The sequence below is a fragment of the Scatophagus argus genome, chromosome 17 (genome assembly GCF_020382885.2).
Source record: "Scatophagus argus isolate fScaArg1 chromosome 17, fScaArg1.pri, whole genome shotgun sequence".
Taxonomy (NCBI): domain Eukaryota; kingdom Metazoa; phylum Chordata; class Actinopteri; family Scatophagidae; genus Scatophagus; species Scatophagus argus.
Genome location: NC_058509.1, coordinates 14,879,862 through 14,905,816, shown reverse-complemented (window position 1 = coordinate 14,905,816; position 25,955 = coordinate 14,879,862). Strand labels below are relative to the sequence as shown.

The 25,955-nt window shown below is 40.5% G+C and overlaps 1 protein-coding gene across 1 annotated transcript in view; it reads left to right on the top strand.

Annotated features, from left to right (window-relative positions):
- csmd2 (CUB and Sushi multiple domains 2) overlaps positions 1-25,955 on the top strand; it is a 254,062-nt gene that overhangs the window by 161,360 nt on the left and 66,747 nt on the right. The window contains exons 17-29 of the mRNA XM_046417596.1: positions 893-1,083; positions 1,285-1,420; positions 4,636-4,830; positions 6,201-6,339; positions 7,569-7,756; positions 8,413-8,601; positions 9,187-9,303; positions 9,815-10,030; positions 10,926-11,114; positions 12,325-12,494; positions 12,616-12,772; positions 12,947-13,138; positions 16,521-16,647. Of these exons, the coding sequence (XP_046273552.1) occupies positions 893-1,083; positions 1,285-1,420; positions 4,636-4,830; positions 6,201-6,339; positions 7,569-7,756; positions 8,413-8,601; positions 9,187-9,303; positions 9,815-10,030; positions 10,926-11,114; positions 12,325-12,494; positions 12,616-12,772; positions 12,947-13,138; positions 16,521-16,647 (2,206 nt within the window). The remainder of the gene's footprint in view (positions 1-892; positions 1,084-1,284; positions 1,421-4,635; positions 4,831-6,200; positions 6,340-7,568; positions 7,757-8,412; positions 8,602-9,186; positions 9,304-9,814; positions 10,031-10,925; positions 11,115-12,324; positions 12,495-12,615; positions 12,773-12,946; positions 13,139-16,520; positions 16,648-25,955) is intronic.

The window sequence follows — 25,955 nt, the reverse complement described above, 5'->3', positions numbered from 1 at the left end:
TGCTTCTAGGTTCAGGAAACTTGACCAATTATCAAAGTTAGCCGAAAAAGAAAACGTTCTCATACTATTTAAACTAGGTGCTGTGGATAGAATGCATAACTCTGCCTTTCCGTGGGCGTATTTCTCACCTCAAATTTATGTATAAACCAATTGTAATGGATACGTGAGAAAACTGACTGAATGTCCAGACGCCACAGCAGTCCAGGACTGCTCTTTTTATCTCATCATATGAAGATATCTCAGTGGAGTATTATACTGTCAGTGCTGCCATTTTCTCATGAGTCCTCTCACAAGCATATGGTGGTTTAGCCTTGCCAGACCACCATGGACAAAGCAGAAAAGAAGGCTACATCTGCCCAGTAACATCAGCTGGAATCAAGTGACAGCCTTGATAGGACTCAGGGACTGAAATGAGAGCATTTCTCATTTTCTTTGCCAACACATTCCTTTCAGGTAGAAAAAAATCCTTTTTCTAGTTAAACAGAGGCTGAGGCTTCCATAAGCATCTCTACACAGAGCTTACTAAGATATTGATGCTAGTTTGATCCTCCTCTCATATCTTAGAAGAGAAATAGTATGTTTTTGCTACAGTAAGTCACCTTTTTGTTATAGGATGTTGTATACCTATATGCATTTATCTTACGGGGAAACAAATTGGTGGTTATAGATGTGTTTTTTGAAATATGACTCATTGATCTGTTCGGAGTCTACAGTATGTGGGATATGAGGTGGATTTCTGCACATTCAATAAAATGTATGAAATCATATTGTCTTGCAGTCAGAAAACCTAAATGAAACTTTTGTTTTTTGGTCTCCTAAGCAAAACTTGTTTTATGTTGCTCTGTTTTATTTCTTTTTTCTCTCTGTCTGTCTCTCTTTATTACTCCTATAGTTTCTTGTTTCTTCAACTTTACCACTCCATCCGGGGTGCTGCTGTCTCCAAACTACCCCCAGGAGTACGGCAACAATATGCACTGTGTGTGGCTCATCATCTCCAACCCCGAGAGCCGAATCAATCTGGCCTTCAACGACCTCAGCATGGAGAAGCAGTTTGACTTCCTCTCCATCAAGGATGGGGGAAAGGTAGTGCTGACTTATAAGCTGTCAATAGGGAGATTAGCCTGTGCAATTATGTTCATGATCTAAACAACCTGCCTCAATGGACTTGCTAGTCATTTTATCTGTCTTCGTTCCTGTAGGAGCAGTATACTCTCTGACTTCTTTCCCTTTTTACTTCATAATACCTTTGGTCTCATCAGAAAATCTTCACCTTTGTTTTGTCAGGCTGAGTCTCCTATCCTGGGTACCTTTTCCGGCGATGTCCTGCCTCCTCCGATAACAACGAGTGCCCATGTGGCCCGACTGGAGTTCCTGACTGACCACACGTACACAGACAGAGGGTTTAACATCACATTTACAAGTAAGTACTGAATGCTCCTCCAGCGCAGATAAAGGGAAATCTTCAAAGCTTATCACCAAAGGCCCACCCTGACTGGATATTTTGTATTCTGGATTATTTGCTCATGTATACAGTATGTGTGTGTGTGTGTATGTGCATGTGTATGCAATAGGCCTCATGAATCATCTGCCATATCTTTGTTTCCCACCGACCGCATAAACTCTTCCACCCATCAGCAACACATTCCTTACACACTCACAGTCACATGGAGAAATGACAAAAACCCTGTCTTTATTCTCTAAATAGAGACTTGACATCTAAATAAAACCCAAACAAAGATGCAGCATCCTTACCTGACAGATACATTGCGGCAGTGCTCATTATATTCTATTCTGGGTAGCTGCTGACTTCTGAGGAAATTCCAGATGGGTTTTATACTCTGACGCAGTGCACGTTGGCTGCATGCTGTTAAACCCATTTCATGGATGTACTGTACCATGAGGGTTTGGCACCAGGATTTGTGCATTCACTTGATATGCTCTATTGTGTAATGAGCCTGATCTTTGCATTCTTCCTCTTCCCAAAATAAATATCTCCACACAGTGTCTAACCCCAACCCTAAAAAAATCCACAAAGCTTTTTCATGGATAGCTGAGGTGTCGCCGGTGGCTTTGTCTCAATAAGATTTGGCACTAAAATTAGCTACAGTGGCTCATTTTATTAACTCACTTTATATACTCACTTTACTTTTTTTTAAAGTTTGCTGCTTTCATATGTTCCAGTTTGTACTTATATCTCGAGTTTACCGCAGCATTATATAGACATTCATCTGCCTAAGATGGCATACTTAATATTTGTAGTAGTAGTAATTAGTCAGGTAGTTAATTGTGCACATACAAGTGCCCAGAACATAACTTACATATAACATTACATTGCAAACCAATGTCCAAAAGCTAACCAATAAAATCTGACTGAAAAAGATTTTCTCCCTAAAACACAGGAGAAATGAAGGACAGTGTATTAAAAAATGTAGCCCTTAAATCATCATATAATGAGCAGGAGGACGTGAAGTGATTTTCATCCTCTTTCTCATTTAAACCTTTCTGTTTCTGTTGCTTATCGTAGATTACCTTACCTCTCAGGGATATCCTTGAGTTTTGGTAACCTTCTACTTGACACAAGGCCCCACGCCAGTTTTTCATGAGTCAGTATGTGTTTTTGTTTTCTTCATCTTTTTCTCTCAAAAACAATTTGTGCTGAGCGTCATTGTTATGCTATCAGTGCATTTGGGAAATACATGATCACTGAACATCCATCCATCCATTTTCTATACCGCTTATCCGTCAGGGTCGCGGGGGAGCTGGAGCCTATCCCAGCTGACTACGGGCGAGAGGCGGGGTACACCCTGGACTGGTCGCCAGTCAATCGCAGGGCCAACACACAAAGACAAACAACCACAAACTCTCACACTCACACCTAGGGGCAATTTAGAGTAGCCAATTAACCTAACGTGCATGTTTTTGGTATTGTGGGAGGAAGCCGGAGTACCCGGAGAAAACCCACGCAGGCACAGGGAGAACATGCAAACTCCACATAGAAGAGCCCAGACCGGGATTCGAACCTGGAACCCTCTTGCTATGAGGCGACAGTGCTAACCACTGCACCACCGTGCCGCCCATCACTGAACATTAAAAAAGATTTTTAATTCACTAATTCTGCGATGTCCCTGCAAAATGTCCCTTTTAAAGAGCTCTCTAGTCAGCGTCTGTTCAGGCTGTTCAAAAACTGGATCATCTCACATTTCCAGTCTGACACTTGAAGGTTCTCATCCTATAGTCGGAATTGTAGTGGTTGTATTAGTATTGTGATTGTTGTAATTGTAGCAGTTAGGCCTGATAAGAACTTTGTTCAGAGAAGCTGTAATTTATACCTGCTTTGAAGCTGATCACGCTGTCTGACAGTATTTTGGCTAAACGTTAAACAGTATTAGTAATTTACTTCTTGTGTGTGTGTGTGTGCGCGCACATGCTTGCGCTTTCTACAATGGTTGTTGTGTAAAATTCACTGTGTACTCATAAGACTGTTTTTCTCTGTTCTGCCTCTATTTCTGCTGTAGCTAAAATAACAAACTGTATCCCAGCCTACCCAGAATGCTTTTAGGCCCAGACGCTAGTTCATTTGCAGACATGCCATCATCCCAACCCAGGTGCCTTTGTGAAGCCACAATGTGGACAACACATGGCGACTAATGCATTAATTAGCAAGTTAGATGAATAAATAAATAAGCAATGCAGCGTGGTGAATGAATGTCAAGAGCAGTTAATTGAAGATGACGGTTAGTTCCTGAGAACAGTGTCATCTAACTGCACGACTTGTGCAGTTGTGAGGTTGTGGGGCAAAGCGGACAACTTCCATCATTCATGTTAATTAAGGACATGCCAAACTGCATTGAGGGGATGTTTGGCACGTTAATAAATAAGATGATGGTGATGGATGAGGTGTGGCTGGCGCTCGGTTTGGGTCCAGTGGATACCAAAGAGGGATTCATCAACACCTACATGTGTCACCTACGGGTGTGTGTGTGTACGTGCAAGGGTGAACATGAGTGAGTAAGTGAGAGAGACGGTGGTGCAGGTGATGTATTTGTTTACATGCCTTGTTCCAGGGTTATGCCTCTTCTTGTGTGGCTGCGTTTTATGCGTGGCCTTTCTAACTGTTTCCTAGTCGAACTTTTATTGGGAGACCCGGGGGACGAAGTTTTGCGGATGTGTGAGAAAACAATTTTCCGTTTGTTTACTCTACCTGTCGTTCAGCAGTGTCATCTGGCACTGATGATCTGCATACGGTGTGGTTTCCCACCCTCTGGAATCACTGCAGCAGGGAGAATCAATGTGACTCACTAAGTGAAACAAATTCTTTCTCGTTAAATACTGGCATTGCTAAATGCTGACGGTAGAAAAAAAAGAAGTTCAGTCAAGAAACTTGGGTAATTATTTCAGAATCTCCATGGAAATTAGCATCTTTGCATAGACAATGTAGCATGTGATAGGGATTAATACCAGCAGGATTACAGGTAATCTGTTCTTGAGTTTTCCTGTTTTGTTTTAAAATCAAGCAAATGTTTTTAACAGGAAAGTATTCTTCCTTATATTTTCTGATTTTTTTTTATGTGACTGGGACAATACTATCAGCTCAGACCTCATGCTAACCCCATCTTTTCTCTGCTCTTCCAATAGCATTTCGCCACAACGAGTGCCCAGACCCCGGTGTGCCAGTGAATGGGAAGCGTTTTGGTGAGAGCCTTCAGCTGGGCAGTTCCATCTCGTTCCTGTGCGAGGAGGGCTTCGTTAAGACCCATGGCTCGCAAACCATCTCTTGTATTCTCAAGGATGGCAACGTGGTGTGGGATAATGCAGTTCCCCGCTGTGAAGGTAAGAAAAGGAATTGTTTCTGTCTTACAACAGGCTTTTGGATCTTTGTTCTCTAACCAGAACAATTTAGCTTCAACCAACCTATATTTTTGTTTTTGTTGTTTGTTTAAGCTGGCATGAGGGGAAGTCTTGGGACACATGGTGCATAATTTATCATATTAATAAAATGAGTGGGATTTATTCCATATTTTTTTATCTAATATCAAACACCAACAACTTATGTTTGAGCTGACAATTAGCTGTGTGACTGCGGTAAATATGAAGAGGGTTTAACTCATTAATAGAAAGATTTTTTCTCATGAAAGCATCTGCCTTGTGGCCTTGTTTTAGCTTGAACTTCACACTAGCTAGTAATGTGGCAGAGAGCGAGAAAGACACACACAAATAGTGACTAGCATTTAATTTAAAAATGAATTTATTGTTTCTTCTGATCTAAATAAAGGTTAGTGCTGGGTTGTGATGATAGAGAAGCTTTGTTCTTTGCATCTCATGCTGCAGACTTGCTGTGCTTACAAACTGCTGAACCATTCCTTCCTCCCTCTCTAACTCAGTATTCAATAATCTGTTTCCACCAAACCAGAGAAGAAGGTTTGAAACAACTCAGCTTCCTGGGCACCACCAGCATAGTACATCAAGTACAGACCCGACTAGGACTCTGAAGGGCCTAATCATGTGCACTATTCACGATACGCAAAGAAGAGACTATTATTAAAACATGCCACTTGCCCCCATGTGCCACAGCAGCTTTGTATTCCTCTGAGACTATCTATCATACCCCTGCGTTTGTAACGTAATGCGTTTTATAGATGTCCTTCAGTATGCTGAGTTGGCTGATTAAATCATTCCACTTCAAAGGGAACGAGGAACTGGCACTGTAACTAAGCCCTCCACTGTGCCTTTGTGTTCTGGTTAAGGATAGGCAGTTAAAGAGATGCACTGCAAAGTGAGCAGTAACACAGATGAGGGTAAGGGAGAGGGCTTGAAGAGCTCAAGTGTCTTTTGTGCTAGCGATCAAAGTTGTTCCGTTTTCTCTTTTCTGATGGAGATGACAGCAGCACCTTTGTAGGAGGGGTTTGATGACAGATGGGGGGGGGGGCGCATGCACAACGTAATGTAACCTGTGCCCTTGTGCATGCACGCAGATGCATGTGCAATAAGAGGTATGCTCCTAGGAGAAATGGTTAACCTTGAAGTGAGCTGTCACCAATTTACAAGAGATAGACCCCTGACAGTAAAAGAAATGGGATGAGCCCCGGCTGATGCATGAGATCATCTATGGACATTGTCATACATCAGCTGGGAAAGACATGCATAATTCAATCTGCTCTCTCTCTTCCTTCTCTCCTTTTCTCCCTCTCTCTCTCCGTTAGCCCCATGTGGAGGGGATCTGAAGGCTCCCAGTGGGATCATCCTCTCCCCTGGCTGGCCAGAACTCTATAAGGAGGCCCTTAACTGTGAATGGATCATCGAGGCCCCTCCAGGCTACCCCATCAAGATCATCTTCGACAAGTGAGTCACCCTGATAGGAACGTGTCCTCGTTTTTTTCTCTTTTGTTTTTTATTCCCCTTTTTTGTTAGGTTTTCATTAAGCTTGGACTTCACTTACTTTTCACAGTTTCAACATATGCTCACCTTTATTCCTTTGCGTTCCATCATTTTATTTTAACCTCTTCCCTTTCTGACCATAATGCAGCAGATCAAATGCACGGCATGTACCGCCTAACACTGTGTTCTATTTGGCAATACTCATGAGTGGTTATTTGATCCTTTTGTTTGATACTCCTCATCCTGTAGAGCCGCAGATATCTTTACAGTTCATACACAAAGAAGAACTGCACTCAACCTGAAAGTTTGTAAATGTACATGTGTATGTAAGTGGAGATGCTCCATCAAGGGGAACCGGAGAGATGGGAGAGGAGGTAATTTGTCCTGATGTTTGAGGGAGAGAGAAAGAGCATTACAGTCGCAGGATCAAACGCTACATTAGCGTTTCACCAAGGCTCATCCTTGCGAGCCCATCTCATCGTCCTCCCTGCCACAACAGCACGCCATGCAAAATGAATACAACATAAATGTTTGTTGCTCTTTAATTTTTATGTAACATCAATAAAATATCACAAACCGCTTCATTTAGATGACATGGTTCTGAACCAATTTATTCATGGCTTTGAAGATGAAGTGGCTCTGGCAACAAAAATGGAAACACACAACGAGCACATACATGCACGCGCAGACAAACACATACATGCAAAACAGATGCACTCACCAAAGCATGTTGGATTTTTTGCAACGCTCATCATGTGTAAATTGGAAATGACAAAATGTAACCCTCCTGGTTTCAGAATGTTAGTTAAAAGCAACATATTCAGAGCTGACATAAATATATTTATATCATTGTCCAAATCTGGTATGAATTATTGTCTGACTGAATAAGCTTCATTCATTTTTAGGGAATACAGCTATACAGCTTTTTTTTTTCAGATTTTACCTGAGGCCAATAACATATGAATATATAAAATCTATATTTTTTAGAAACTCTATACATCTTTCAGTTAGTTTTATATTTGGTTGATTATTAGATTCCATTTAATTCTGAATTTCACTAAGTATTGCTCATTTACCCGAAAGCAGATTCATTTGCTTGAGTACCGGAAAAGCAAAACTGAACTATATGTTAAGCCTCTACTGCGTTTTTTTGAGGCATAAAAATCTTGTTCAACTCATTTCTCTGTTTTCAGGTTCCGCACAGAGGTCAACTATGACGTCCTTGAGGTGCGTGATGGACGCTTTCCCTCTTCACCTCTAATTGGTAGTTACCAGGGCACTCAGGTTCCCCAGTTCCTCATCAGCACCTCCAACTTCCTGTATCTCCTCTTCTCGACTGACAAGAGCCACTCCGACATCGGCTTTCGCATACGCTACGAAAGTAAGGGCTCATAGCTTGTGAGCACACAAAGTCAAATCTGCATCCGAAGACACAGGAAAGATGAACTGTAAAGGAAGGGCTTGTTTGCCAGTCCCTGACAGAAATGAATCTATTTCTATCCAGATGGACCAGTTCAAGACAAGAGAGCCACTTGTTCACCTGACTAGTTAAAGCTACTCGGTCTTGGTTGTAAATATAATCTCTGCAGACCCTCAATTTCACCATGAAGCCATTCTAATTAGGACACCTATAATTAGAAAGTAAATGAGATGAGATTATTCTCTCAGATATGCCTGCCTTGACACATATTGCTTTTCTCAAAATTACGTCGTTTCTACCACTGGTAATCTTTTGCACTTTGTCTGTTGTAAATCTCTACAAGGCTTTAATAATTCACTACAGGCACTGCTTAGGCAGAAACTATGCAAGGTGGAGTGCTAAAATTTTTCATTGGTTCATTCGTGTTGAAAAAGGATGTTTAAGTAAATTATTAATCAGGTATGCTTTGGAAAAGCAAACTGCCTTTTAACATTTTTTACCTCTCCTTGACCTATTAAAAACAGGATAAGGCCAATTACAATGCAAGCAGGTGGATTTTAAGTACACATGTCTCTGTGTCTTTCATCATGTGTCTTCTTTGTCCCCTTCCTCTCCAGCGCTACAGTTACAGTCGGATCACTGCGTGGACCCTGGTATACCTGTCAATGGACAGCGGCACGGCAATGACTTTTATGTGGGCGCTTTGGTGACATTTAGCTGTGAAGCTGGGTACACACTTAGTGACCCAGAGCCATTAGAATGTGAACCCAATTTTCAGTGGAGTCGCCCCCTGCCTAGCTGTGATGGTACGTTCCATAATATTGACCTAGAAATTAATAGTCTCTTGCCAAATTTCCTCCTATTCATAAATGGGATTAAAGCTGAATTCATTGTTGTACGTTGCTCCAGACGAAACATGAGAAATCATTTTGAGCACTTTGCTTCATATTGCATCACATTTAGATTGCTATATATTCCTGAGTTATTATAAAATCCATATAAGATGATAACGTTTCTTTCAACGACTCTTACTTTAGACTTTAAAAAGTTTCTGCCTCATTTCATCATAAATGTTTTATATGTATGGTGGTGAGCTTACTATTTGATGCTTCCCTTTTTCATCAGTTGTAAATGCTTTTATATTTAAGGACAGTATTGATTCTGCCCACTCTGTAATGATATTGATGATACCACTCTTTCCTTTTTATGCTGTCTTGAAGGGCACCTCTTGCAAAATGCATTTTACCGCACTGTAAATCCACAGACAACTTTTAGATTTTTTTTTTTACAAATTTTTGTCTTCATCCACTTTGTTTTGCCCTCTCTGATTTTGCCTTTCATTTTTGTCCTTCATCCATCACCTGCTGGTTCCATTCTACCTGCGTCACCAGCATTGTGCGGAGGTTATATCCAGGGCAGCGTCGGTACCATCCTGTCACCTGGCTTCCCAGACTTTTACCCGCACAACCTGAATTGCACATGGATAATCGAGACCTCCCATGGCAAAGGTTAGCAGATAAATTCAGTGTCAACACATGCAGCAGTCAAATTCAATTTCCCTTACAATGTCATTTCCTCCCACTGAGTGGCCTTTTTATTTTGCCGAACAAGCTGTCTCTGTAAGACTGGAGCAGGGAGAGTTTAGCCTAGGGCTACAGCGCCACGGGACGACACTCGTGTCACCTTTGGTAGAGCACTCACATCAAATTGACACAGCGTTATTTGCGGACGCTCTCTCAGCATGGGTGAAACGGCTTTGATAAGTATTTAAGGTGGACGACAGGGAATTAATGCGGTATGCATTATGAAACAGAGAATATTTAGTTTCACGTAAATCCAAAGCTTGTCTCCAGTGAATTAGATTAGTTAGTTTAGCTTTCATCCTTGCTTAAATTCAAATTTCCAACCTGCAGATATGTGTTCATTGATCCTGTAACATATAATGATGGGAAAAGCAAGACTGAAAAAAAAATAAATGTAAAGATTATAGAAATGGATCTTTTTCTCTTTCTTATTCAGGTGTTCAGTTCACTTTCCACACCTTCCATCTTGAGAGCCCTCATGACCATTTGTTGGTGACAGAGAATGGCAGCTTCTCTCAGCCCCTTTGGAGGCTGACGGGCTCCACGCTGCCTCCACCTCTCAGCGCAGGCCTGTTTGGTAACTACACGGCTCAGATTCGCTTTCTCTCTGACTTCTCTGTCTCCTACGAGGGATTCAACATCACTTTCTCGGGTAAGAATGCATTCAGTCATTCAAATGAGAAACTAAAAAAGGGATAGCTGATAGAGCTGGTAACAATACTTAGCCATTCTTATCATATAGAGGAAATTGAGAGTGAGAATTTGGGAAAAGCAAGGTTGCCACAGTAAGCGTTTAAGGTTCGTGTTGAGAGTGAATCTCGAGTGAGTGTGAGACTTGCCGTAGCCTTTAAATAACGAGGGTCTCTTTCAATAGGTTACTGACACAAACAACATTTATTAGTTTATAAGGACATGACAAGAAGCAAGTATATGTCCTAGAAATATGTTATTACTGTCACTTGAGAGTGAATTATGAAATGTTAACATCAAGAGAATTAATTAATTTTAAATTAATCAATTAGGATAGAGCACAGATGGTCTTTTACCTACTGAGACCATCATTCCACCTTTCTGTTCTCACAACTTGCCTTGATTGAACACCAACGCATTGGTAAAGCAAATCCAGAAAATAGACTATTACTAACAATTTGAAATGCTCAATACCACCTGTGTCAAAAAATGTTTAATTTCACAGGAAGAACAAGAGGCTATAGCTAAACAGATGGAAGCTTGACTGTGCAGATGTATTGCTTGGAACGGACCCTCAAAGGCACATGATGTTTATTAATTTTAATGAATGGCATTTAGTGTTTGTTGTGTAGATGTGATTTGCATAATTTAAGCATGGTTTCCCTTCCCGTTTATCATTGAAAAAAACTTCTCGACCGTACAAAGCATGACAAAAGTCTTAATGAGTTCAATTTACTCTTTCTCACATTTAAGTGTCATAAGACATGACATTAACTGTGATGTTATCTATGAGAAAAACAAACGAGCACAATTCATTCACACCTTTTTCTTTTTGTTTTTTCCTCTGTTTTTTGCAGAGTATGATTTGGAGCCATGTGAGGATCCTGGAATCCCTCCATACAGCACCAGGAAAGGGCTTCAGTACGGCGTGGGCGATGCCCTCATCTTCTCCTGTTTCCCGGGTTACCGACTGGAGGGTCCGGCGAGGGTGATTTGTTTAGGGGGCAGAAGGAGGGTGTGGAGCTCCCCTCTGCCAAGGTGTGTTGGTAGGTGGTCACATGCTTTATTTTTGCTTTTGTCACTTCCCTTCTACCCCCTCTCACAATGCCATGTTACCATACTAGTCCTTTCACAAAACACCCACCCATTAAGAAATGCACAAAACTGTCCGTCACGTTGAAAGATGAGGCATTTCGTTTTCAATCCTCCCCATTGCCGTCTCTTCCTCCACCCACGTTTTGTCTCTTCATTGGACAGCTTCCCAGAAACAGCTTTTTTGACTTTGTCCAGATTATATAGAGCAGTAGCTCTAATGAAGATGACATCAAAAAGCTGAAATATGTTAATTATTGATATTGTTCATTTTTTTACCTGGGAAACATGACAAATGCAGTGATTTAGGTCAGTGTGTTGGTTCCAGGACCAAACCTGCATTAGTGTGTTGATATGATATAACAATGGCATTATAATAAATGTTTTTTTTCACATTTATTTTTCTTTACCCACACTAATAATATTTGATTTGTTTCTAATTGTTTACTTTAAGGGTTTAGGCATGTAAAGTAGGTCCAGCAATTTTCTTCTAAAACTGTACCAAAACAGTCACCTACCTGACTGCCTATGTTTATATTTATTGGTAAGAATAAAGATGCTCATTTGTAGTTTATGGTTCTTTTTGCCTCTAGATTAAAGCCTTTAAAGGCTGACAGTGATGACACACACATACTCAGCCTTGATACTTTTCCATTTACCCCTCAGACAATCCCATCGCCTTTCTTCGTCTTACCTTACTGCATTCATGAATTTAAAATTCTGGGTACATTTGTGGTCATTTCAATTCTGGCAGCTGTTTTTCTATAGAAAGCTTTTCTCCCAATTTTTTTCACTTTTTTTTTTTCCTGACGTGATTCAGAGAAAGCAATTTTCGAATGGAGCTGAAATTGCTGTTAATCATATTCAGATTGCATTGTGATTATGATGATGTGCAACTCAGCATTCAGGTGTAGTCACTGACCACATTCCTCTCCCCATCGCTCTCCCATCTCCCTGTGCATGACAGCATGAATAAATACGCTATGAGTTTCAAGCATATAGCGATTGACATGTCCTCTGCTCTCTCCAACACCACCGCCTTCACCTCTTTCTATCTCCTTCTCTCTCTCTCTGTGTCTCTCTGTCTCTCTCTCTGTTTCTTGCACTCTCTCTCTCTCTCTCTCTCTCTCCGTCTGTCCCTCTGCTCCCCCTCTTTTTTTCTAGCTGAATGCGGTTCATCCGTGACTGGCATGCAAGGGGTGCTGCTCTCACCCAACTACCCCGGTTACTACGGCAACAACCACGAGTGCATCTACTCCATCCAGACGCAGCCTGGCAAAGGCATCCAACTACGAGCACGGGACTTCAGACTGGAGGAGGATGACATGCTCAAAGTGAGTGGGTGGGGGTTGGAGGACAGTTGTAACCCCCTGTGTGTGTGCGCCTTGTTAGCATATCTGTGTGTGCAGATCTTAACTCAGATGCTTCCTCCCACTCTCCCTCTGTCCCTTGCAGGTCTTTGATGGCAGCAGTAATAAGGCTCGTCTGCTGGGGGTGTTTACAGGCAACGAGCTGCTAGACACCACCCTGAACTCCACCTCCAGCTCCATGTGGCTGGAGTTCATCAGCAATGCAGAAAACACCAGTAAAGGCTTTGAACTGCACTTCATTAGTGAGTAACATACACAAACACACACTTGCCTTTCTTTAGTTTGTAGTTATAGTTTGTTTGCCTGTATTTCATTTTCCAACCCACCTTGTTGCTTCAGCCACATAAAAATCACATCAATTCTTTCTTCTTCAGTGCTCTTCTAATCCATATAATTACACTTTCTCTGTCTCCAAGGTTTTGAGCTGGTGAAATGTGAGGATCCAGGTGTTCCCCAGTTTGGCTACAAGCGGGAGGACAAAGGTCATTTTGCTGGGAGCACTGTGTCATATAGCTGCGACCCAGGCTACACTCTGAAAGGCCCCGAGGTGCTCACCTGCCTGAGGGGGGAGAGGAGGGCATGGGACAGCCCCCTCCCACTCTGTGTTGGTAAGTCAGATGAACGGTGGGAGATCAAGTACGTCCATGCCGTTGACAGCTGTATGATTTTATTTGACAGAGTTGGGTTCTACTGATTTGTTCCTTTGTCTTGCACTCCAGTGAATTATACATTTTTCTTTTTTGTGGCTTGTTGTATGTGACAAGGGATGTACTCAGATCCTTTACTTGAGTATTATTATTATTATTATTATATTATTATATTATTATTACTCAAGTATTTTTAGTGCTTTCTAAACCTCTTGTTAATGTACATAAGGGTGACAGTGTAACTTAAGTAGTCAAAGTTAAAGCTCTCTGGAGACCAGTACGGCCCAGTCTTATCAGGAAAGCTACACTGACCTGTTAAATTGAGTCCTGTTACCTTTAGCCTTTATGGTAGATAAAACTGTCAGGGAAATATTGTGAAATAAAAGTATTAAGTTAGTTACTGAGTCAAAATTGTTTTGAAGTGATGACAGTCAGGTACATTTCAGCACTTCAGTACATTATGTTGTTCTGTGCTATCCTGCCTTACATGTCTTATTACTTTAGATTACATCACTATTTCTTACACCTAGCATTATTATGCTATGCTCTGCTAGAATATCAACACCATATAACACCATTGTGTTGTATTACATTGTATTACACTGTTTAGCAGTGATTGTTTTACTCTTTGGCACAGTGCTAATCCAAACCAGTTTTTGTTCATTTCCAGCTGAGCTACAATGTCTGACCTAGTTCCTCATCCTAATAACAATATGAATTCGCCAGTGCAGGTTTAGAAAAAGCTCTGTGGTTTGTTTTACGTCTGCTATTTTGGGGCATCCTTTCAGTTGCTCACCCACCATCTTGTTCAGTGCATTATCTCATCAAAAATGACTCTGCTCTATTTAACTCCACATATTCACACTGCATTACAGTTGCAAAGTTCCTCTTTTCACATTATTGTTATTTAAATTAAAATAAGACTATCCCCTTATCTGCAGTGTACTAAGCACACGGGCAGGTTTTTAACCCCTAACTGTCTGAGGGGGGACAACTTTCAAAATCAGTTTAATGGAAATAATTTTATTACATATTGTTTGTATTGTTTGAGTTCAGTGGCAGTTCACTTGTTACTTGAAGCGGCTGACACAAATATGGTGTGCTTTATTATTGTCAAATCTATAAAACTGTCAAACAAACACACACATATACACTGCCTATATGGTGTCATTATAACAGACCCAAAGCAATTTTTTGGAGCTTCTCCTGGGTGACATTTTGACAGAGTCTCTGAGGAACCAGCCAGAAGCTCAGTGAGGAAAACAGGCAGGATGGTGTTCTTTGACATCAGCCAAGGTGATTAGAATAGTATTGCTTGGATCCTGTTTCAACCCAAACTGACAGGTAATTTCGTGTCTGGGTACAAACAACATTCACCATACTGTATATCTCTGAACACGTTTGTCCTCCCCATGCCCCTGCAGATGATAGCCTAACAGCCAAACTGAATTTGGGAGCAGATGAGGGACTGCTTCCGTTTGTAATGGTGGCATTATTTTCTAGCAGCGAGGACACACTGAGCACAGATGGGACAGGTATAGTGAGTAGGGGAGGAAGGGGAATGAAATTGAGTCGGGAAAAGTCGGGACAGTTCATAAGCTGAAAGTCGTAGAAGAAGAAAGTTGCAAGGTTGGATTCCTGAGCTGCTAACGGGGTTGTATTTTATTGACATTGTGCAGTGCAGTGCATATCCAATATATTTAATTACAATGACATATGCAAATGATAGTAAACAGCATGTTTCTACTTATTAATCTCTGAAACCACATTTTTGAACAGTTTGTGTGTGGTGCGAATGCTGGACTGCGTCTGTTTGAGTTGTGTCTTACATGTCTTACATTCCTACAATATGATAAGTTTGAGTAGAGAGGGCGGCCAAAAACAAAAAACAAAATGTCAGATCGTGGGTTGTTTTTAGAAAGATGTGTGTGGAGACATTTCCCATCCAGCACAGGGAGTCGCTCTGCCATGGTTGATTGTGATAAATCACCATCTTCTCTTCACTCTAAGATTTATTGACCACAAATTTGGTTCTTTAGTTGTGTGGTTACTTCCTTTTTGCTGCTCTGTGTTTCTGCTGACATTGCTGTGTTTCAGTAAAGGGCTTGCTTGCCACATAGTTCAAAATCATCACCACCATCGTCATCAATATGATACCTCCATTTTCCTCCTCTTTGAAGAATCTATCTTTCTCCCGGGAGAAGGAAAAGAAACAATAACACTTTTACAGTCTTCTTGTCAGATGAGATGGCCTTAGAAATGTGAACAAAAACACTTCATGTCTGATGTTATTTCTGATGGCAATTCATTACTCAAGGCTGAAAAGAAACTTCATTCTTCTCATAGTTCTTTACAAAACGTTGGCCTCTGATTTTGCTTTGGTGTTTCATCGATGCATGAGCTCATGTTGGATGCATGTTGTGTTCCTCGGGTGGGCTTGTTGAGCATTGATGTTATTTATTATTTATTTATTTAACCCATTTTTAACCAGGCTAGTCCCGCTGAGATCAATGATCTCTTTTTCTAGAGACCCGGGTAAGAAGGCAGCATAAAAAAGTTACAGAAATCACACTGGTTAACACCAACACATTGCATCACTTGAAATATTTGTGCTCAGTGACAAGGGCGAGTCGATTCACTCACCATTTGTATTTGTAAGAGCTTTAAAATCAGGAAGAGAGACCATATCCCTCACCGACACCATACTAACAGCATCTTATTGTCTATTTTTACTACTAAACTTGCTGTGAGCTCACCCACAGTTACTTTTGTCTCATTCGTGACAAGTCTTCCACTTTCTTGCCGTGATGCAAAAGCTGCCATGTTGGTCGGCAGGTGTTAACCAGCGATATCTCCATTAGGGCAGTTACGCTCTGTAACCACATACAGTGCATGTCTAATCTGAAACTATACTTAAATATAATTTCACTGAACTCGACTTTAATATATTGAACGTTGTTTAGTCAACAAGTCGATCAACTTTCAGCAGGATGAGGTCATTGGTGGGGATGGGGGATTGAGCCAAAGAGATACACACAGAGTATATTGACTTGGCTTCTCTCCCTCCTATCATTCAAATTGCAAACAAGATGATGAAGCACATCACATTTGAGCACATGATTGCTGTGTCAATAATTAATAATGATGAGGGGAAGCTGATGTGATGCACTTTACTGGAAGTGGGCTGGTGCAGTTTCTGGTATGTTAAGTATGTTAACCTTGCATTATTCTTTTATTAATTTGACTTTCAGAACACTGATGAGCTTGTACTTATTTGTTTACTCCTACTCATCATTTACCTTCTTCATCCCTCAGTCTTTTTGTTTTCCCTGTCTCTTTCCAGCGGAGTGTGGGGGCACCATCAAGGATGAGCCTTCAGGTCGTATCCTGTCTCCAGGCTACCCAGCTCCATATGAACACAACCTGCACTGTGTGTGGACCATTGAGGCCGCCCCTGGAAGCACTATCAGGTTTGAACGACACCCTGTTTCCTTTTCTAGTTTTCAGAGTACATTGTTCTTTTCCAGGCTTTCTCTCAATCTACCACCTTTCAATATACTTCCAATTCAGCCACCCTTTTTGCAGTGGCATTCATCACTTTCACAGGCTGCTGTGTAATCAATCTTAAGAGAGCTGCTATTGGCCAACAGTTGAGTTACTACTGGGTGAGGGGAAATACCACTTCAGAGCAACTATGCCAAAGAACGTCAAGTGTTCCAAGTTCATTTTGACTTTTATATGTACTCTGCGCTTTACTTTCATGAATGTGATGAAACGTAACTAGGAAAAGCCTGCGACGTGTTTGGTTTTGGATAGAATATTTTGTTGATACCTTTGTTGTGATTTAAACTACCTGAACTTATTCTTTAACCACAGTTATTTCCTGTCATATACATTGTATTGAAAAAGCTAAAGATAATATGTCTATCCATCTTGATGTTCCACTATTGTCACTGCCAGTGTCAGAGTTATAGCGACGTCAAGACCACATCATGTCCTGAGGGATCCCCAGATGTTTGCTGGATGTGTTTTTAGTTTTCCCCCAGGGTTTTGACTCCTAGCAGGTTGTGCTGTGAATGGTATGTCCAAAAGAGGGATCATCACCTGGTATCATTACCAGTGACACAGTCATCTTATCACCAGTAGGGTTTTTGGCTCCGGTGAGAGAACGATGGCATTTTCTTTCTTATTAAAATGACAGAACATTGCTAATAATTATGCTTCTTTCCACTTCCACCACCTACAGTGATTTCTGCAAGCATTCATTTATGCATACTTTTTTATTCATACATATTTAAATAGTGCATTTATTCATGTATGCCAATGACTTTTTGCAGATGTATTCTGTGACTTTCAGGGGACAGAACAGAGACATATGGTCATTGTAACCCCCTTATTTTTCTGGTGTGACTATGTTTTGCCTGAAATACTCCCGCCAAATACTACGCCAATTATTTAATTAGATGTTGTAATTGTTAATGAAACAACTCACTTTTCTTCACCTCATTTCTTCTCAACCCAGATCCACCCCAACAATTCAACTGTATGTGAGACTTTACTGAATTCTTTAAACCAAAACTTTATTATCCCGAGTGCTTATTATACATTTTTAAGATGGTGTCCTTGCGGATATTGAAGCCTCAACCCTGGCGGTTTTAGTGCTATTCCCTATCCATTAGGGTACTTAGAAATGCAGGCATGTTGAGATCAGTGCTTGTCATTTATCAGCATGCTTGTGATAACTGCCATGTTGTGGCAGCATTAAAATGGATGACCATTAAGCCACAAGCATGAAGCAAGCAAAGTGTGTTCAGTGTATTCTGAATATTAACTGTGCTTGTGTACTGTCATGAAGCGGCGCTGTAAACTAATGTAATAATCTTGTAAGCCTCGATACTTGAGGGAACATCACTCTTCAAGGAGAATACCGCCAAATCTATAAGTACATGTGTAGATGAAGGAACATGTGGAAGAGGCACCGAGCACAATACATGGTTTAAGTAGGAGGGCTGTAATCTCTCTCCTCTTCTTAAATTGGATTAACTTTTCCTTGAAGATCACATGCTCATCAAAGTGGAACATTTATGTATATACTATACTATATTCTCCTGTGTTGTGTTTGTCTGTACTTCAGCACAGTGGATTTGAAAAAAAAAAAAAAGGACTGTTAGGTTGAAAGCGGGGTGAAGATATGTGAACTGGTGCCTTGTATACATGGATTTGGGGGCTGGCAAATGGTGGTTTTGACCACTGTGGACTGAAGCTTAATATCAGAGGGAATATTACTTTTTTATGTGGTTTATTATTCCCTCCATTATCATTATCCAACTGTTTATGCATCATGCAAAAATCAAAGGTAAAGCTATCTCTTTTACACCCAAGCTGTTTGGCTCCGTTTAAATGGACATTTAAATTGACTGGTTAGTATGGTTTGTTTGAGTGAAAACTTTATTTTTATTGTTATTTCTTGTTGAGCTCTTTATTGCATCAAAAAACATAAATATACACATCAAAAGAATTGATTTGTAAACTTTTGGATCCATTAATTTGGTGTACAATTTAACTTATATCTACAATAACTTGATTATGAAATCAATCATAATTATCTTTTTTTTTTTTTCTTTTTTTACTACAAAGACATCTGTCATAACTTGAGTAAGTTAAGCTGGGAAATTCATAAACATATTTAGTTAGAATCATGATTAAGGTGGATATGTTCTGCATTTTACCCAAGTGTATTATGTCAGAGAAGTGAAAAGAATGAAAAGAGAGACTCTCACAATAGTGATGATAATCTGTACTTTAGGACACTTACTAGTGTAAGCTTCTTTGTTACTTTACCTGAAAGAATAAGAAAAAAATGTTGGATACACTGAATACATCCATTAAGAAGTAGTATTAATAGTAAAAGGTAAATTATTCAGTGTTGGTTAATGTCTACACACCTGGTTTTTCTGGTAATGCATTTAAAACTGCCAACATTTTTGTGTTTAAGGCACTTTTTACATTAAGTTAGTAGGTGTTTCATTTCAAATCCGACATGCAGCAATGAATCCAAAACAATAAAAAACATTCCCTAATACATTCCTTCTTTCTGATAACTGCACCATATCATTTTGCATTATGTCATACAGTTCTGTGCAGTTGTCTGCATTGATCTATTTGTGCATATGTTCTGTCCCCTGGCTTGCACATCCGGCATTTCTGGGTCCCTCGTGAGTGCTAGTTTAGGTTCATTAGTGCCTTCACTACCACTGGGTCCCCGACATTCCTCTGCAAAGGTATGCTCCATATCCATGCCTTTGATCCTACCCCCGCAATTCATTATTGAGAAGAATTTGCAATGCATTAGCCCAGGGATTGCTCGCGTATGAAATGGTGTAGCTGAAGGTAGCACACTAATCGCACTGTGCTGTGCTGGTGAGAGAGACCAAGAGCTGTGCCGAGTGACAGCAGATATCTGAAAAGTCTACCAACTGGTTTGCCGAGAGATAGTGATGGAAAGAGGATACAGGTGGGAGGAAGAGAGTGGAGGGCAGAAATAAAGAGATAATAACAATGATAAAAAGAATCATGGTGATAAGGGAGACAATGAGCCATTTCATCGATGGAACATTCAGCGGTTACTGTCACACAGATCAAAGCAGGGATCCGAGCCACGCTGATACACGTAACAGTGAAGCCACAAGTATCCATCTAAAACCTGGCATTTAGTGTTTATTTAGAAGCATGGCTTCGAATCAGAGTGCTGCAGCACAATGAGGCACAGTGTATTATGTGGGTCAGGATACCAAATTGTGGTTTTGGCTGTTGTTGACAAGGCATCAGTAGGATGAGGACGGAAGATGTGAAGATCACTGAGGCTGTTATAATAAAACCCACAGCTAAACTCTGTCTGTAGTACGGTGTTGCTTTCATGGGAGTGTTTAGTGCTTACTTTATCTTGTCTTTCTTTTGCACCCACCTGTGTTGTACAATTAAATCCGTACTTACGTGACGAAGGTGCTTTCCACTGTTAAGACACTCATAGAGAATAGAATAGAGCATAACTTTGCACATCAGCCGTAAAAGGGGTAGGACTTTATTTTTGCTAAATAACTGTTATTGGTGCTAATCCAGCGATTTTGGTCAGTGAAGTTGATCTCTACAACTATTGACAACTCTCATGAGAGCTGAATTACAAAATGTCTTCAAAGCCCAAGTAAGTCACAATTGGCACTGTCAGTCATGTCTTTCAGTAGTTCCTCCACTGTCTACGTAGCAGCACCAGGATTTGTGTGTAGATAAGATCATCAGAGCTGTCTGCGCTGTTCAGCTTACGGAGAGGCGTAGTTCAAAAATAATGAAATCTTGGAGTTGGATTTCGAGTTGTAGAATTAGAGTTAGAAGGTGTGTGTGTGTGTGTTCCTAAATGTCTGCTTTTATCTCACTGATTCATTTCCAGTTTTACATCGTATCCTGCCTAAAAATACTCATGACTCTCCTTTCATCTGTGTGGTAGAACCGCTTACATGTTATTACATCAGGTGCCCTGCAGTAAATGGGCTGGACGAAGCTTTCTGTGAACACAGCTTGGCTCAGGTGTCAATACCCCCCATGTGTGTATCGGTCGCACTGTTGCGCTTGGCATCTTTCTTAAGCCTGCGGTATGGATGTGTCTCATCCTTGGAGGATGATCCCACAGGGACTGTCTCACAGAGGCCACGTCCACACATGCTGATGAGTGTAGCTCTCAGTGTGACATTGCTTTTATACATGCAGTCTCAATTAACTGTGAGATAGCAGACAGTTGCAAACGTATGTTTTCTCGACATCTCTTTTCTTACTCACACACACACGCACACATACACTCATATGCACCACACATACTTACTTATTTATCATCCTCTTGCGCACATACAAGACTCCCTGCAGGACTTGTGATTGCAGCAAGACTATTTTGTATTCATACGAGAAAGTCTCAGCTCTCTCTGGTTCTCTCTCTATTTCTCTCATCTGAATACAAAATAATTAAGTCAGAATCAAAAAACAAAAAAGACCTAGGAAATCTTTTCCATCACATCTCCTCACGGCCATTCCTCTGACACTTGCTTGAGCTGTTTTATCTCGTTAAGAAGGGGACAGGTGTAAAGGAGAGCCCTTAGCTGTAAACTTCAAACCATATCTTTCACAAAATGTTAACTGCACGCAGAGGCCAAAATCTTCCCTTTCCTCTGTGAGACAAAGGTATCCAGAAAACTGCCGACTGACATTTGTTTCTTGAATCAGATCTTTAAGATGGACATTGCGCACTTTTATTTGCAATTGATCAAATCAGATTTGTGTCCAGACATCATCAGCCTATCTGCATGGATTGCTGAGATAACAGCATAGGTGTGTGTAATTAGGTATTGGGGATGTGGTTTTCCATTGTGGAAGTATAAGAAATGGAGATCCATCATCTCGCCTGTTAAACAATTATCCTGCCAAATCAAAGTGCAGACCACTCGTAGCAGCATGGATTCTGCTCAGCTGGTTTGATGCATTTGTTCACTCTATATTTGACATTGTTAAGTTTGTGTTGAAAGTGCCATAAAAGACACTTTACAATTAAGTTTGAGCAGCCAAAGCGGTAAACAGAGGCACAGCTGTAGAAATCCAAAAATTTCAAACCAGCTCCAAATATGGCTTAGTATTTGATTTGCAAAAATTGCATTTCAGGTGACTTTTTGCTGTCCAAGCTATGGACCGACCATTCTGTTTTGTTTTTCAGGACCAATAAAATCTTACAGTTAAAATTTTGAAAAACCAGCGATGAAATGTAACTAAATACAGTTTACTCAAGTGCTGTATATAAGTACAATTTAACTTAACCTTAAATTTCTGCTGCTTTATACTTCAGCTCTACAACTGTTGTACTTGTTGTACTCCACTGCATTTATTAGAAACTTTAGTTATCAGTTATTTTACAGATTGAGATTATTAATACAAAATAAAAGTCACCTGTTATGAATATTTATGATTAATTGTTATGAACTAAGCTACCCAGCATAGATATATATATATATACATATATATATATCTCTGCCACAGACATCTACACCGTCCAAAGTAATCATAATGTATCACAATCATAAGCAAACCTTAAAAAATTGCATTATTATTATTTCTACTGTTTGTAGTGTTAGGGTGTGTATACTGTACTGTACTATATAGACAAAAGTGTTGGGACACACCTCTTTATTATTGAATTCATGTGTGGTAAGGGGTTGTTTCTCAGGGGTTTTGGCTCGACCCCTTACTTCCAGTGAAGGGAAATCTTAATGCTTCAGCATACCAAGACATTTTGGACAATGCTATGCTTCCTACTTTGTGGCAACAGTTTGGGGAAGGTTCTTTTCTATTCCAGCATGACTGTGCCCCAGTTCACAAAGCAAAATCCACAAAGACATGGTTGGATGAGTTTGGTGTAGAAGAATTTGACTGGTTCATACAGAACCCTGACCTCAACCCCATCCAACACCTTTGGGATGAACTGGAGCGGAATGGGCAAAAAATTCTACAGAAACACTTCAAAATCTTGTGGAAAGCCTTCCCGAAAAGTGGAAATTGTTATAACTATGGGGGGGGGATCCATATTAATGTCTATGTATTTAGAATGTGATGTCATTAAAGTCCCCGTTGGTGTAATGGTCAGATGGCCCAATAGTTTTGTCTATATAGGGTGTATGTGTGGTTTGTTGAAGTGGTGTTTGTTGTCAATGTGGTTTGTTCTGTGGTTAGGTATAATCAGTGTCAGATAATGTACTATCTCCCTATTTCATTACATACATAAATGTTTTAATATGTGAAAAACCAGAATGCTACATTAGTGTTACATACAACACTGTTGATTTTTTGCAAAGTGTTGTGAAAACAAACCCTGTTGGTCAATTTTTAATTAGTTTTTGGGGAGATTATGTCTCTCCCACTAATATTCAAGAGGACTGGTTCAGTAAAAAGTGTAGTCCTTGTGCCATATATGTATAAGGAGAGAGTTTCAACATCTTGTTCAACATCCTACCTTCCTACATCACTCTTATCCTCTTGCCATCTTCTCTTTTTCACTATCTCTTTATCTCGCCCCCCAGCCTTCACTCCCCAGAAAGTGACAAGGAGAGATAGGCTATTTAGATCCTGTATAAAAGGAACCAATTATCCTAACATGCAGCCCATGTCCATCCTATCCATCCAACTGCTCAGCACAAATCCCTCCATCCTTCAGAGCTTCCTCTGCTCTCCATCAACCTCTTATCCTCCCGCCATCATCCTCTCCTTCCTGCAGCCCAGACATGATTAATGCCCATCTTGTTTTTGTTCCCTCCCTCACCTTCTGCTTTCCCTCTTGCTTTCCACCCACCTTTTTGTCTTCTTTCGAATACATAAATCTGGAAATGGAACACGATGCCATTTGGTGCCTGACAGTCCTGAAGGTTGCATTAGAACGTGAGACCCCAGACGGCACGCGTGCTCTGATCCAACACGTGACAGGTGCTCGATTTCCAACATTGTTCATGCTAATCCCCAGAACTGTCTTTTACGCGCACTCACATCTTCAGTGCTGTCTTGACACACACATGCGGTAGCTACACGCGCTCATTGATAGGAGGAAGGCACACATACTTGCTTGCAAATCTGGTGGAACATCTGAGGGAAACCTAAGGGTTTTGTTACCGCATTTGCATAACAAGCATCTGACTGCCTGAGGCGCTTACATGACAGCTATGGAGGCCTTTGAGCTTAACCTTTGGTCGCTGGAGGTGAAGGGGCTAGTGGGAGATTAGTGGGTCACCACTGTTCCTATCGTCAAAATTTAATTATGTTTTTATTTTATTAGTAGTATTATGTTATAGTAAACCAGCACTGGTGTTAGGAAGTGAGAATTTTTTTGTAATTTAGAATTCCAGTTGGTTTTCTGTGAAACCCAGAGCATCGAGAAGTGAACAGGCTTAGCTTGCTCTCTCTTCTGTCTCCTATAACAGCCTATATATATCAATAAAGTGCTTTTTTTTTTATTTAGAAGATTTTTCATTGAGTTTTGAGTGATTACTGCAAATTACAGTGTATTATGTGCAATTCAGTGAACGTTAGCTAGAGAACTGGAAACAGAGGAACAAGTGCAAAGTGCAGGATTAGTATTTTTGCCAGTTCTTTGATGGTCATTGTTGGAAACGTGATGTGCTGCTTTGGAGCGATAAGGAGGCTACTACGTGTGCCGTATGTATGTGTGTGTGTCTCTGCTCCCGCATCTGCTTCCCAGGCACTGATGCTTATGTATGGGCGTGTAGTACAACACACCCTTCAAATATACCTATCAGTGTACATTTGCGTGAGTATGTACCAGTGTGCCTGTCTGCATCTGTTTGTTTTATCTACACTTCTTTCATAGGCTTAGCGACAGGACTTGTCAAGTAGGTTATGTACAGTATATCCACACACACACACACACACACACACAGCACATTGTTAAGTAGCCTCTGGCTGCTGCTCACACATCAGACAGTATGGGAATCGGAGTCTGACACCAATTATGCAGAAACGGTGGGAACTTGTTGCTAAATCCGACGTATCAGTGGGTTGCTGTTTCTCCTCTGCATCATCTGTAGCTCAGGGCTGTGTGTGTGGATGTGTGTGAAGGGATGAGGATACTTAAAGCACAAAAAGTACCATGGTTTTCTCTGGATGACTAGGACAAAGATTACCATTCAACACATTTAAAAAGATATTTTGAGAAAAGGGCTATTGGGCAGATTTATAATAAGCTAAGTGTAAGCTTGTGGACAAAATAAAAGAATAAATAGAGCTCACTAGACTGCTCTTAAAAAAATGCTTAGAACTTAAGTACTGCATGAGGGTTGTGTGCTTTGCATTTAAACTGAAAAAAACACGGAGGAAAACGTCTAAAATTTGCTTTGGGGAAAATGATTTTCTACATTTTTTTTTAAATAATGAAAGTGTTTTCATAATCGTTTTTTTTTTGCAAACAAACTATTTAAATCCTTTAAATGAAATCTGAAGCCATGGGACACAACAGTGCTACTTATCTGTAAGTTTTGGATTCATTTGTTGTTTCATTTTGTGTTAGAATTTGTTTTAAGTCTATATTCACCCAGTATCTCAGTATCTCTGTGACATGCATGGAGGATGTTACACATTACCCACAGAGACCGGTGAATTTTTTTTGGTTTTTTTTTTGAGACTTGCTGCAAGATAAAACTACTGAGAATACTGACTGCCTTCAACTTTAAGTCGTTCATATTGAGTAGCCCGTGTCAACTAGAACATCAAGTTGCCACCAGTCTCTCATTTGTTCAAAAGTACCACTTACTATTCCTTAAGTCTTGCTGAGCCTGTCCAAAACACATACCTGCATATGCTCACAGGCAAGTTTCCAAGCAATATATATTATTATGAACCCACTGTACTGACTGTACTGAGGCACACACACACACACACACATACACAACTACAGAACATTTCACATCCAGTGGACCACCAGCTGGCTGACAGCTGTCTGTGCCAAAGTGAAGGGTAGATATTTTGACAGCATCATCTTTCTGATGTCTAGACTGAAACTATTAAATGCCGTGGCAGATGTATCTGCTTGACTGACATTGTGGAACATTCACTGAATGCCCTGGATCTGGTGCCTGTGACTCACTTTAAAATGTTATTTTGTTTGCCTTTGTCTTTCTTCTCTTCTCATTGTCTCCTTTAATCACATCATTACCTTGATTGATTCTTTTCAGTACTCTGTGGT